General features: G+C 41.7%; 1 protein-coding gene across 50 annotated transcripts in view; it reads left to right on the forward strand.

Annotated features, from left to right (window-relative positions):
* Positions 1-14,745, forward strand: part of LOC106584897 (calcium/calmodulin-dependent protein kinase type II subunit beta) — a 100,374-nt gene that overhangs the window by 54,503 nt on the left and 31,126 nt on the right. For 32 of the 50 annotated variants that reach the window (XM_082968393.1, XM_082968392.1, XM_082968403.1 and 29 more), the window contains 7 exons: positions 988-1,090; positions 1,265-1,348; positions 1,593-1,687; positions 2,707-2,829; positions 3,090-3,173; positions 3,553-3,595; positions 6,197-6,289. In XM_082968393.1, coding sequence (XP_082824519.1) covers positions 988-1,090; positions 1,265-1,348; positions 1,593-1,687; positions 2,707-2,829; positions 3,090-3,173; positions 3,553-3,595; positions 6,197-6,289 — 625 coding nt within the window. The remainder of the gene's footprint in view (positions 1-987; positions 1,091-1,264; positions 1,349-1,592; positions 1,688-2,706; positions 2,830-3,089; positions 3,174-3,552; positions 3,596-6,196; positions 6,290-14,745) is intronic. The other 18 variants (XM_082968405.1, XM_082968404.1, XM_082968413.1 and 15 more) reach the window with 1 other exon arrangement.

A 14,745-nucleotide genomic window follows, 5' to 3' on the forward strand; every position in this document is an offset into this window, starting at 1 on the left:
AGGTAAAATAAAAAATAAAATGCTCAAGTCAGTATTATTATGGCTCCAAACAAGTTAGGAAGAGAGGTAGAGAGAGGAGGGATGAAGGGGAGATGAGGGAGAGCGGGAGAAGAGGGGTAGAGAGGGAGGGTGTAATAATGAGACATAAAGAGGAAGACAGGCTGCAATGACATGAGCTACTGCAATGCAGGGTCAGCACTGACACTGTTAACACAGTGTTTATACCTCACACACTCTCTACAGGCGTGTGTGGGTTTGCGAGGGAAGTAACAGAGAATGTGTGTCTGAGCTAGATAGTGCCTCACTCTCTATCATACAAACTATCTAGGTGAAGTAAATATGCCAGAAGTCATCCTTTATACCAATCCAGTCCCTTCAGATCTGCAAACATCCGAGCGATGGGAACTAAGGGAAGGGAATAGGGTGACACATTTCTATTGTGTAGAGTGATGTTGGGCTACAGTAGGTCTACAGCACAGTAGCCTTGCACACACAGAGAGAGAGAGAGAGAGAGAGAGAGAGAGAGAGAGAGAGAGAGAGAGAGAGAGAGAGAGAGAGAGAGAGGAGAGAGAGAGAGAGAGAGAGAGAGAGAGAGAGAAAAAGGGGCCAGTGGGGATAGCAGCCCATTATTAGAGTCCCCCTCTGACAGAGAGTAATGAGGCTGCTCTATCTGGGACACAGAGAGAGAGGAGAGGAGGGGCGGGGCACCACCAGCTCCCCACACCACAGCCCAAACCAATATACCCTAAACCACAGCAAACTATAGGTGTTCCAGTGTGTGTGTTTTCATGTGGTACATCTATGTGTTTTTTCTGTTACTGTTTGTGTATGTGTGTAAATAAGCTGCGTGGCCATCCACTGTTACAAACACCACAAGAGTGTTTGGATGTCTGTCTGTCTGTCTTCCGTCTCTCCCCCTCCTCCTTTCTGTTATAGTTCAAAGCAGGAGTAACCTTAGCGCCCCTCTCCTCCCCCTCCTCCCCCTAGCCAGAGAACCTGCTCCTGGCCAGCAAATGCAAGAATGCTGCCGTCAAGCTGGCTGACTTTGGCCTGGCCATCGAGGTACAGGGGGATCAGCAAGCCTGGTTTGGTACGTTCTGACCCTAGATCTGTGGTTCTGACTGTACTACACCAACATGTTTCCAACATTTTATTCATCCCACTAGGGGTAACATGCTAAGCTTGGAGTGAGGAGTTGTTTGTGTTTGTGTGTGCGTGAGTGCGTGCGTGCGTGCGTGTGTGTGTGTGTATTGTCGTGCTGCAGGATTTGCTGGCACACCGGGATACCTGTCCCCTGAGGTTCTGAGAAAGGAGGCATATGGCAAACCTGTGGACATCTGGGCCTGCGGTGAGCATCTCACACATTTACGCATGCACACAGAAACACGCACACACAGAAATTATACACACATGTATACCTTCACACCCAGACACAAATGCTTGGACACAAAAGCAAAGTAAATATTCATAAAAAATGCTGATTCTGTGTTTTTCTCCATCTGTGTGTTTCCCTCTCTCTCCCGTTTTCAATCTCACTCTCTCTCTCTCTTGCGTTCTCTGTCTCTCACGCTCTCTCTGTCTCTCTTTCTCAGGGGTGATTCTGTATATCCTGCTGGTGGGCTACCCTCCCTTCTGGGACGAGGACCAGCACAAACTGTACCAACAGATAAAAGCAGGGGCATACGATGTGAGTTATACAAGATCGGACTAGGCCTGCTCTCCTCTCCATTGCTACCTGCTGTCCTCTCCTATCTTCTCTTGTCTTCTCTCCATTTTCTCTATTCTCCTCATCCCCTCACTCTATTCCTTTTCTCCTTTTCTTTCGCCGTGTCTTCTCTTTCTTTGTCCTTTCCTCGCCTCACTCCCCTCTACTTCTTAACTTTCTCACTCTTACTGCCACACTGCTCTCTGTTTGCTCTCCGGTTCTCTCTTTCTTTCTCTCTTTTGATTTTCCTCTCTTTTTGTACACCTCATCTTACATACTTGACCCTCTCCCTATTTCGGTCGTCCACTCTCTTCCCTGCAGCGCCTCCTTTCTATCTCTCCCCCCGTTTCTTTTTTAGAAGTAACTAAATCACCTCATTAATATTGTAGAGGAGCGAGAAAGTGCCCACAGTACCTTGAGCACATTAGTCCCATTTTTGGAAAGAATCTCATGGAGATTGTCATTGAGCTATGATGACGTTTAACACCCCAAAACCTATTATTAAAAGACACATTGTCCCAGATTGCTTCCTGACAATTTGCCGTCACATCCCAATGTTATATATTTATTTGTTAATACATTATTTATATAGGACATACATTATCTTAGTAAGGATGGTGCGATAGTACACTTTTACACCACATCTATAAACACAGTCTTATATAGAGAGGAGTACCCAGTATATTTACTAAGGGTATTCCGCTGGCTGTATGTCTGCTGGCTTTCTCTTCTGCCTGATACTTAGTTATATAAATGATCATTCAATGTAATTGATTGGCCAGCGAGTGTACTCACCTGGGACCTGTTCAGAGCAGTGGAAAATTTGAAACATTGCTGATTAGAATTGTATTGATTACCACTGTAATACTTTTCAATGATAGAGTATTATATAGACAAATGGAGAGTCCAGAAGCCTAGAACCTGATCAAGCCAGTGTGTGTGTCTGTGTTTGTTTGTGTCTGTGTTTGTGTATGTCTGTGTGTGTGTGTGCCTGTGTGTAGTTTCCCTCCCCAGAGTGGGACACAGTCACTCCAGAGGCTAAGAACCTGATTAACCAGATGTTGACCATCAACCCTGCCAAGAGGATCACCGCCCAGGAGGCCCTCAAACATCCATGGGTCTGCGTAAGTACACATGTCACTGTGTATTGTAATATATCCAGGAGAGATAAACACTCACTCATATACATACACACAAAGACGCAAAGATTTAACTACGTCTCTGTGACTTTTGACTCATGTGACTTACATTTCCTCTGTTTCTTTTCTCTCTCTCTCTCTCTCTCTTTCTCTATTTATCTCTCTTTCTTTCTGTCTTGTCTCTCTCTTTATCCCCCTGTCTCTCTCTCTCTCTCTCTCTCTCTCTCTCTCTCTCTCACACACAGCAACGATCTACAGTGGCATCCATGATGCACAGACAGGAGACCGTGGAGTGCCTGAAGAAATTCAACGCCAGGAGGAAACTCAAGGTCAGTGGATCACTTTGGTATTCTGTGTCTGTTTCAATTCATTTGTGAGTGGTTTTCAGACCTCAAAAGTTTTCTTAAGTCAAGACGATTCCATGCCACTTGTTCTATAGCTACAGCCTGTTATGTAGCTATTTAGCTACATTGATATTGATTATTGCATTGTTGGGTTTAGAGCATGTAAGAAAGGCATTTCACTGTCATTAAAAACTTGAAACTAGCTATATACCTGAATCTCAAATGAACGGAAAAGATTTGCACAATATCATAGTCTGAAGTGTGGCCTGTTGACATGACTCTGTCATATCAAAGCAGTCTTGGGTTGACCATCTCTTCTCTTTTCTCCTTCCCTACCCTTTCCTCTCTTCTTCTCCTCTCTCAGGGGGCCGTTCTCACGGCTATGCTGGTTTCACGGAACTTCTCTGGTAAGTGTTGCATCAACACACACACCTACTCTTTACTTCGTGTGGAACCTGCAAGGGTGTGGGGCTCTGGCTAGAAGTTGCCCTTAGGCACAGAGTCAGGATCAGCTAACCCTCCCTAAAGTCAAGGGGTAAAAGGCCACTGACAAGATGCACACAATGTGGCATCTATTTGGAGATGAGAAGTTGAGTCCAGTAGCAAATGTTGCAAAAATGTGCATTTTCAACAGTATATAACTCATTTTCCTATGCTACACAATCAGCAGTGTGTTGGTCGGTCTGTCTGTCTGTCTGGAAGGTTGGTGCTTCAGTGAACATGAGTCACTCTGATCGGTAACAGCAGGCCTTAACCCTTTCACGCGTGAGTTCCAAATATCTCTAACGGTCGCCCCAGCGTGAGTTTTTTTATGCACGTGATGTTCGAACGTTCTCTCCATTCCAGGATGTGATTGTTACATAAACAACAACACTGAATGGCTCAGAGTGGGAGTGAGAGGTTACGGTGATTGACTGCCTAAACACGCAATTTGTATCAATAAATCACTATCAGAAAATGTTTTGTGTGGTATTATTGATATATTTACTATTTTATTTACGTTTTTCAATTACCCGTGATAAATCATGCGTTCCGATTTTTGCATAAATTGTAAAGGGCGCATAGTATGTGTGTAAAATAATGTTTTGAAGGTTGTACTGATTATGATGAGCTAAGCTAATTCCAGCTTTGTGTATGGAGCCATGTTTGTTGACATACAATGCATTCTGGGTTTCACTTGATCGTCTGTCGGACCAAAGATGCTATAACAAAATGAGGTGAGTAAGGGTTCACTCATTTTTTGAGAACTTCAGGAAGTGAATGTGGGATGTGAATGATGGTAGACCACACCCCTTCAACAACTCATCTTGTCTTCTCTTATTATCTTCGGTTTCTGTGAGGTAAAAAAGCATGGCTGCGCGCTGAAACTAATCGTCGGACTACTTTCGATTTCTAGAAAGTGTTTTACTCAATTATTTTGATCAACGGTGAGCTCACCCGTGATGTGATTAATTGTACATAGTAATTGCTATTAGCTAATTCATAGTGTAGTTTATGTCAGCCGATAGTTAGAAAATATGACCGCTTGTGTTGCGTCAATCTTTCCTCAGCGCTAGGACAAATGTAGCCTACATTTTTCCGGTTAGGATGATTGTGTTATGCTATAGATACTTCTGTGAATATCTGAACATTGCATCCAAAATAATCAGCTCACATTCTGGACATAACTTTGTTAGGACTGTGTTTGTGTAAATAGTTTCTGAAAAAAGTGTGGCCAGCTCAAATTTTGATTGTTGCGTCATTCGAAACTGGCCGTTCTAAATGAGTGTTCTAAATGAGTGTTCTAATCACACGGGGTGTGATCATACGCTTCAGGGACCACTGTAGAACGATCACACCCCGTGTGATTGTACGTGTGAAAGGGTTAAATTGTAAAATGATCTGAGGTCCTCCCCTCGGTTTATCCACACACACACACAAGCACCTACAGACACAAGCACGCACACACACACCTGTGTGCCGAATCCCCACTCCAACACCCTCATCTCCTCAGGAAGAGGAGCCATTATTAGAGTTAGGTCATCCAGGGATGAATCACAGAGAAGAGGTGGATATGAGAGACAGAGAGATGGATGAGGGAGAGCAAGGGGAGACGGGTTGATGGATAAGGTAGAAAGAGGAGAGGAGAATGATGGATGAGGGAAAGGGAGATGTGCGTGAAAAGGAGAGACGAGAGAAAGGGGGAGATACAGATGTAGGATCTTAATTTGATTTCCCTGTTGCTGGAGAACTTTCCTGCAATGCAGGAAATGTAAAACTTGTAGTGTATTTGAGGTTTAAAAAGGCTTCTGAAGTTTGTAATTTCAACTTTGATTTTCCCCTACGAAAAGTGCACCAACCACTACAAAAATGTCCATTAAGTATAGTACACATTAATAATTCACATTTCCTGTTGCTGCAGGATTATTTTCCCGCTGTAGCAAACTGGCTCAAATTAAGATCCTACATCTGTAGATAAGGGAGAGGGTGAAGAAGGCTTAAGAGGTAGAGTAGGATGTGAAAGAGAGAATGAGAGGCGAGATGGGAGGGGGTGTTAGAAGGGATGGAAAGAAAGAGGGGCCGACAAGAGAAGTGAAAGAGAAAGGCTTCAGTATCCTATCTCCTTCTAACCCTTATGAACTGTTCCATTCGGGTATTGGATGATGGTGTTAGATGTATCACTAGGATGTGTTTACTCCTTAACGTCACTTCGCAATGAACTCCATTGATGCTTTATTTCAGTGTGTTGGTGGCAGTGATGTGTACAGTATAGAGGAAAATAACCTACATTGGGAGAACTTGGACAACTTATGTCTTCTGTGTCATGAAGATATTGTGTTTCTCTGCGTGCTCTAGTAATCCGCCTCTCTTTTGGACTAATGAACCATATTTGTTTCCCTCTCTCCATTTCTTCCTTACTTCTCTGCCCTCTTCCCTCTATCCCTCCAACCTCCTCCTCTCCTCTTCCCTTCTCTCTACTATTCCTCCCCTCTTTCTCTGTGGTGACTGTGTGTGTGGGACACTAACAGTCGGCTGTCGCTCCACCGCTCCAATCAGTATCACTGCTGCTGCGGCAGCTGCATCCGCGGCAGCGGGCTCCACCACTGGGCTGGTGGAACAAGGTAGCCTGGCACACCTGGGGGTGCTACCCTCCTCACTCCCTCCCTCTTTCCTTTCCTTTTCTCTTCTCGTCCTCTCTCCTTTCCTCCTAGCATGGGTGTTCAGAGCATGCCACTTCCATCACCACACCTCATTGGCCACCTGGCCTCTTTCTCTCCACTCACGAGCTATTCCTCTTCTCCTGCTCCATCTCTCCATTCCTTCACTGCACATAGCAGCACAGTGGAGCATGCCTGACCCAACAAGACCTGTCCTTCTTATCCCTTTCTGATCTCTCTTTCTCTCTCATTAATTTTCCTTCTAACACACCATTCCATACCGCTTCAATCCCATCTTCATTTGCCTCTTTTCATTTAATACCTCTATTTCCTTCCTTGTTCCCCTGCTCTACCTCTTTCCTCAATTTTTCTCTGTTAATAACACTGGAAAGTTTACCCCCGTCATTTTAAGGATGGAACGGCCCATGTGCTGTCGGTGAATGCTGCATGGGGCACTGGACTGGTGCATGCATTCTAACACAGGGGGTTACAGGGATATGACGCGTGGTTAACACAGTGAAAGATGCAAGGTTGGGGCTTCTCATGAAAAATAGTTTTTATATCTGTAACAATCCAAAGTTTGTGTGTGACATAACAACAGAAGGATTATGGTTTGCCAGTAGTTGAGTGTGTAATTGCACCACAATTGATGAATACAAATCCTTTAGAATAACCACTACACGCTCTAGTGTAGGGAAAGTTTCCATCAGTCTTCTAAGTACATTGTTATTGTTGGTTACTGTACTGTATGTTCAGCAATACTAGCATTGGCTAACTATTCAATTGAATGTTTATACTGTTTATAGCGTAGGGATAGAGCTGATGCAATCAACTTTGCTGTCCTCTCCACTTCCCACTGTCTCCACAAGACTGATCAAATATTGGAACTTCATACTGACCTGTCTGTCTCTCTACATTAGCTCTACTCCTCCTCCACTAGAGAGACAGAGACAGACGCACAGGATCCACAGGATACAGTTAGCCTCTCTAGAGGCAAATAGAAGTTCACTGAAATGTTTCTTCTTATGAAAAACCAAAATGATTCTGACTTGATGCCTTCATCAGGATGCTTACAGACTGGCACCAGACAGACAGACAGACAGGCACAAGACAGGCAGACATATACAGACAGACACAAGACAGACAGACACAAGACAGACAGACAGGCACAAGACAGACAGACATATACAGAATGGCACAAGACAGACTGGCACAAGACAGACAGACATATACAGAGTGGCACAAGACAGACAGACAGACAGACAGACAGACAGACAGACAGACAGACAGACAGACAGACAGACAGACAGACAGACAGACAGACAGACAGACAGACAGACAGACAGACAGACAGACAGACAGACAGACAGACAGACAGGCAAAGGTTTTTACAAATCAGCCTCCATCCTTGCTTCTTCCTGTAGGGCCTGCTATTTACAGGAATGTAAGTGACCATCTTAATTAATGGGTATTAACCAATATGACCCATTGTCTTCTTCTCTTAATCTCTTCCTCCCCTCTTTCCTTCCTTCCTTCTTGCTTCTGTAATTTGTGGCAAGGTAAGGAGCCTTCTTGCTTCCTCTACAGCACGGGTAAGCAACGCTGGTCCTGGAGTGCCAAAGGCACTTCATGTTTTTGATGTAACCGATCTGGAAGACCAAGTGTGTTGAATTTAGTCAATCACTGAACTGGTCAATTAGCTCAGTTGGTCAGGTGTGGTGCCTAGTTGGAACAAAATGCTGAAGTACCTATGGTACTCCAGAAACAGGGTTTCCTACCCCTGCTATACAGGGTTTAAGAACAGCATGACCTTTGGGTTTACAGGTTGGGGCAAAACACCATGGAATTCTACTTTCTCTCTTTTTATGGAATCTATCTGAGCGATCTGAGAGTGAATGTAACTGCAACCAATGATGTATGTAAACACAAAGAGGGCTAAATATTTTTGTCTATGACTACAACTCAGTGGTTGTTCTGCAGCTCAGACCACTTCCATTCTAGAGTCTGTCTAAGCTTTCTGAAAGTGTTCCAGAAGCTTCTATTTATTCAGATAGAAGGCTCTGGTCTGTTCTATAGTGGAAGGAAAAACAATGTCAGTTTATTGGAATAAATGTTGTGTGAAAAATGCTAGGGCAAAAACATCCCTCTTCTCTCTTTCCTCCTCTCTTACTCCTATCCTCTTCCATCCCTCCCTCGCTATCTTTCTCTCTCTGAGACTTCAAACAAGATGTGAGAATGCACTTGACACTGTTATGTCCCTTAATGAAAACATGCCAGTGAGAGGCAGTGGAGGAAAACTCCACACAAATCCTACCGCTCTTGACATTCGAACAGTGCTCTTTGGATAACAGAGCTGGGCCCAGTTTCCCGATAGCAATGGAACTTAGGCTTACGAGTGTTTTAATGATGCATCTTTCCTACAATGGCCGAAAATGTAACGTGTTTCCCAAAACACCACGCAGAGAGAACGTTCGCTAAGTGCGTCGTTGAGGCATGTGTCGATACTGATAGGATCGAAAGAAAGGCAGTGCTGCTCTCGGATCAGCTTTCTCCATTCAAATCTTACCTTAACTTTATAATTATTCCACAATACTGCCGACGGATCAGCTCCTAGAAAGATATCACCTATGGCTGCAAATATGGAGGCGGCTTATTCTAATGCATATCTTATAATAATGCACTAAATGAAGATTTGTGCTCATTGTGCACGGTAGGCTACACATCATGAAATATATTGATGATAAAATGATAGACAGCCAAATAAAACGAAATTGAATGAAAACCGTGATCCAGTCGTCTCGGGTTTTCATTTGAAGCATCATTGTATCATTCACTTGTGTGTAACAATGCAAAGACATTGGTAACATTGTATTTGTTGTCCACTTTGAAGTTATCGGCAGTCACAGAAAGACAGATAAACATTGATTCTATGTTTGACAAAGATCTTCTGTGTATTAGGTGACGCGGTGAAAGGCTTGTGCGTAATGAAGAGAAATCAGAGTCGTGTTGGAGCTAGGAACACAAGCATTTCGCTACACCCGCAATAACATCTGGTAAATATGTGTATGTGACAAATAAAATTACATTTGATTTGATATAACGTGACGTGGTATGGAACGCATCGAACGGTTGAGTCATAGTAATTAGGTTTCTCCAAAACTGCTCTCTGATGCCTCTGATGCTCATTAGTAGCCTACCAAACTTGCTAATGGCCAGTCTCTAATGGCCGGTACTCAGCGCTCTATTGTCCCTCTAATGACTCTGACATCAATGCAAATGCTATTGAAAATCAAATTGAACACTTCATGAGAGCCCTGGCATTCAGAGTTTGCGCGGAATAGGGTCACCTGTTGCGCAGCGAGAGCCAGCTCCTCATAGCTGGTTGATGCATGGAATAAAATGTGTGTTCCTGTTGCGCAACATTTCTATAGGCTTATGCTATGCAATTGCGTGAGAAAACAGATTTGATGGCCTCTATTAAAAAGAGGATCCCATCAGCATTCTATAGGCCTACTATATTTATTTCTCAACTTTCCATATATTAAGCACATTTCTTCTCTTTACAACCAGAGTAGCCTAGCATGAAAAATGAACCGCGGGAAAAGCGTCCTCCATTTGCTATTCAGGTGCATACGGATTATGTATTTTTTCCCCCTGCCCTTGTTCCGACAGGTGCATGATAATGGCCCATTCTAAATCAAAACTAATTCCGCACATATTGTTTAGTTTATATAAAGACAACATTAAATTGACAATAGTCTGAATGGTGAGAATATTATTACTTGTGAATGAGGAGAATATTATTACTTGTGAATGAGGCCCAGTGCGACTTTTTCAAATCATACTGTAGTCCCATGCATCATGTTGCCTAGACCATAGGCCTATATGTTTTAATAAGGTTTGTATTGCAAATGGCCAAATAACTTAAAAAGTAGCCTATAGGCACAAGACCCCTGGAACATTGTTGGAGAGCCAATAGCCTACAGAGCCTAGTGAAACATCTTCTTATAAGCCCAGCCACTGTGCAATAATGTGTGAAAACAGAGTTTTGACTGGCCAGCTTTCTCACTCAAGGACATTCAGAGACTTTGGTACCTTCATTGATGATTCCAAATCATGTCCAATCAATAGAATTTACCACAGGTGGACTCCAATCAAGTTGTAGAAACATCTCAAGGATGATCAATGGAAACAGGATGCACCTGGGATACATTTTGAGTCTCATAGCAAAGGGTCTGAGTACTTATTTAAATAAGTTAATTCTGTTTTCTTTTATTTTAATGCATTTGCAAAAAATTCATTAAACCTGTTTTTGCTTTCTCATTATGGGGTATTGTGTGTAGATTAATGAGGGGGAAAATAATTTTATCCATTTTAAAATAAGGCTGTAACGTAATACAATTTCGAAAAAGTAAAGGGGTCTGAATACTTTCCAAATGCACTGTCTATTTTTTTTCTAAATTCTTTAAAAATTAAGCTCATTAATCCGCTTTACAAACGGTGTAGCCCACCTGGCATATCAAAAACATAATTGCACGTAACCTCCATTCGCTATTCGAGTGCAGGCTACGGATTATTATTTTTATTTTTTGTGGGCCATTCTGAATAAGAAATAAATCCACACGTATATATATATTAGTAGGCTATATGTAAAGACCAAATTAAATTGAGAATCGTCTGTGTAAGAATATTATCAAGTCCTTGTCAAACTGTGAATGAGAAACTGATGAAGTGTGTGCAGTCTGCGCAAGAAACACAGCAGAGCGCTTCCCTTTCATACAACTTTTTTCAAATCATTAGTTGCATCATGCAGGCTTAAAATGTATTAGAAATCAACACATATTTCCATAAAGTTTGTATCCCAACTAAAGTTGCATAAATAACTATGGAGGACCTGGGGCCGGATTCACAAAACCTTCTTAAGAAGAAATTTCTTCTTAACTGGCATTTTTCCCTTAACTATAGACTTAAGAAGAAAGTTAAGCAAAGTTGCTATTCCTCAATAAAGTTATTGGAAATGTTCCTAAGAAAAAAGTTAAGAAGAAATGGGATTCTTGAAAATGATGCTTTAGGATTTCTTCTTGGAAATGTACTTAACTTTAGGACAGCTAAACCCTTGTCTTGAGACGAATGGGTACTTTTGTAACCATTAATGTTTTCTTGCGCCACAGAAACAGTTGGCTGCAGTTATCAAGTCTCCCCAACAGCAACCTTTTCCTGGCTGCTATTTCCTCCACCATCACTTCAAGCTCTTGTTTACTGAAGTTTTTATTGCGCTTTTCTTGGTTATCCATTTTTTGTTTTGATGTACAGTAGCTAACGTTAGTCTGATGGCTGTAATGTGTGAAAAATAATGTTTTTTTGTTTGTGTGTAAAGGGTTCGCCAGCCAACTAAAACATTTGTATTCTCGAGACATTAAGCAAAAAAATAAATGTAATAAAATTGAAATATCAACACTTTATTATAGTGGGCCAAATCCTATCATCCCTGTCACATAGGCTTATTTATTGGTTTCAAGCACGTCACTAATGTCAATGCCACATAAGAAGATATTTACGAAGTTCTTAAGAAAGATATTTATGAAGTTCCTAAGAAAACTATGAATTCCTAAGAACATTTTAAGGAATTGCATTTACTTATCTTTTGAACTTCTTTATTTTTTTTCTCAAGCAGCTTGTTAAATTTTCTCGAAAGTAATGTTTTGTGAATCCGGCCCCTGTTTCTTTGTTAACTGCTCAACACAGAATAGCTGTATGTGCTCATTCCCTCTGAAATAGTTTGGGGAAAAATATCCTTTCTATTTTATTCACCTATATTCAATTGTATTGTTCTTATTGCATAGCCAGATCAGGGCCTGACATAAGGACGACTCTGAATATGCTATTCTGTTCTTCTGAAATTTTCTTCATGTCATAATATTTATTTAGACCTACCTAAAATAATGAATTTATTGTGAAGCTGTGGAGCTTCTCAAAGTAATGTGTTCTTCACCTCAAACGGCAAGCAAAGAAAGTCTGTTTTTACATCCATTGAGAATGACTATAGTTCCTCAATGGATTTTATTTTTCAGCTCTCTCCCTTTCCATAACCACTCAGTGTGAAAGGGAAAAAGATCATGCTCTGCTCCCTTGCACAAAATAGCCTACAGCTGTTTCTGTCGGCTTCATGGCTTTAGGCTATGCTTAGAAGCCAGAGATGCAAAACGTATTTGTTAATTAACGGTCAATTACCGTGAGACCGGCAGTTATTTGCATGACAATAACCGGCTGACAAAATGTCATGACCGCCACAGCCCTAGTTTTGGGAAATATCTCGGAGATTTAATGATGCTCATATGAAGGTTCTAGCGATGAACTTAGCCTTAAGATGCTTTTGGGAAACAGGGCCCATGTGATTATCGTGCTGCCCGATGTACCTAGTAAACTGATGAATTTGCACATTTAGCTATCTGTATGCTGGTAAAAATGAGTTTCTATATCAATTGAGGAAGATGGAAAGAGGAATGGGATACTGTGTAGGAAGGAAGGGGAAAAGCAGAGGAAAGTAAATTGCGAGTGTTGCATTATCCTCTCGTCTTTCATTCTGTCTTCCTTTCCCTCTTCTCTCTCTGTCTCGCTCTCTGTCTCTCTCTCTGTCTCTCTCTCCACACCCACCACCATGTTTTGACTTCTAAAGAGCGGGCTCCCCTGTCTCATCACCATCTCCTCTCCTCTCGTGGCCTCAAACACACTTTGAACAGGCTTCTCCTGCTTGCTTCCAATTCCTCCAAAAATGAGTTTCTCATGGAAGTCAAGCCTCTATTTAAAATTCACTGCAGATTTGTGTGCATTGTGTGTAGAGAGAGAGAGCTAGACAGAGCTACAGAGAGAGAGAGAGGGGAGAGCATGAGCTATATAGAAAGAGCTAAAAAGGAGGAGAGAAGAGAAAAATCCAGAATGCCAGAAATAGTTTTTTATGTAATGCGGTAGTGTTGATGTTGTGATAGGATGTGATTAGACTGTCAATGGGACTCAGGCCTTTAAAAGTAGCCGTGGAGCTGATGATGTCTAGTAGAGTTAGGGGAGTGAGACTGGGACAGTCTTACTCTGACAGGTATAGAGCCCACCTGCTTGACGAGACAATGTCGATTGACAGCAAGGTAAAGGATGCACAAGCGCAGTGAGATGCCACGTGTGCGTGCGTGTGTGTTGGGAGGCAGGGTTGGGTAGGTAACTTTCTAAATGCAGTCCGTTACAGTTACTAGTTACCTGTCCAAAATTGTAATCATTAACGTAACTTTTGGATTACCCAAACTCAATATTGTAATCTGATTACTTCCGGTTACTTTTAGATTACATTGCCCTTCAGAGTCATTAAAAGAAGAAAACAATTTATATTACCAATTGAACAACATTTATTGCAGGATAAATCAATGTTAGAGTGTGCATAGCTGGCCATAAATTGATGTTGCATTTTACTTTATGGGTTGGTTATGTAGGCCTCTTCTAACCCATTGCTTTCTACTATTGATAATACAATTAGGCCATATCTTTACATTAAAAAACAAAGTCTATCAGATTTTCAGTCATTCCAATGAATTGAATGACCCTTGTTCTTCAACTTGGAAATATAGATTAGCCAAATTGTTTTAGCTGAGCATAGCCCAAAAACTAAGGACTTAATAACCTACTCTGTTGTTTATGTTTTGTTGTCATGGAGGACTGATTGGGGTCATTGCTTCGAGTTGAAAAAGAAATGCTGCTCTCATGGAATGGCATGCTTTGAGCACTACCGAAATGTGCTATTTGCGTGTGAAAAAATGAATGCCATATGCTGAATTTGCTATAGGCCTATTGTCCAATTTGTAAGTCGCTCTGGATAAGAGCGTCTGCTAAATGACTTAAATGTAAATGTTTTTTTGTTTTTTTTACGTTTACGTGTGCATGTTTGAGCATGTGACCGTTAGACCGATGGATTTTTTGGGGGAATTGGCACAAATTGGATTTAGAATTACATTTGTGAACAGCCATCCACAACAACCACAAATGCGCTATATAGTGATATTCTTATCACACGTAGGCTACATGCTACATGACTGTCATTTTTACCTCCAAGCGTTTATTCAAATTGGATGTATAATCTTTGGGTGCCGACAGCAGTCGCACCATTGGAATACATAGCTTGGACTATAGCCTACAAAAGCCTATTCCTGCTCTTTTCCCGCGATCCATCAAATGCATTTGGTGTGTCGTCATAGTGGTCTCTGACTTGTGGTCAGACTCACTCAGGCAGAAACAAACTTAAACTTGCGCCTTTTTTCAATGCTGATTTGAATGTCATTGAGAAAACAGAAAGGTGTCATTTTTTTGGCAAACATCCTTTCTGAACTTAAAAGTAATCCTAGAAGTAAGCATCTAGTTTTTCAAAAGTATCCGATTGC

Source organism: Salmo salar, chromosome 24 (assembly GCF_965601325.2).
Source record: "Salmo salar chromosome 24, fSalSal1, whole genome shotgun sequence".
Lineage (NCBI taxonomy): Eukaryota > Metazoa > Chordata > Actinopteri > Salmoniformes > Salmonidae > Salmo > Salmo salar.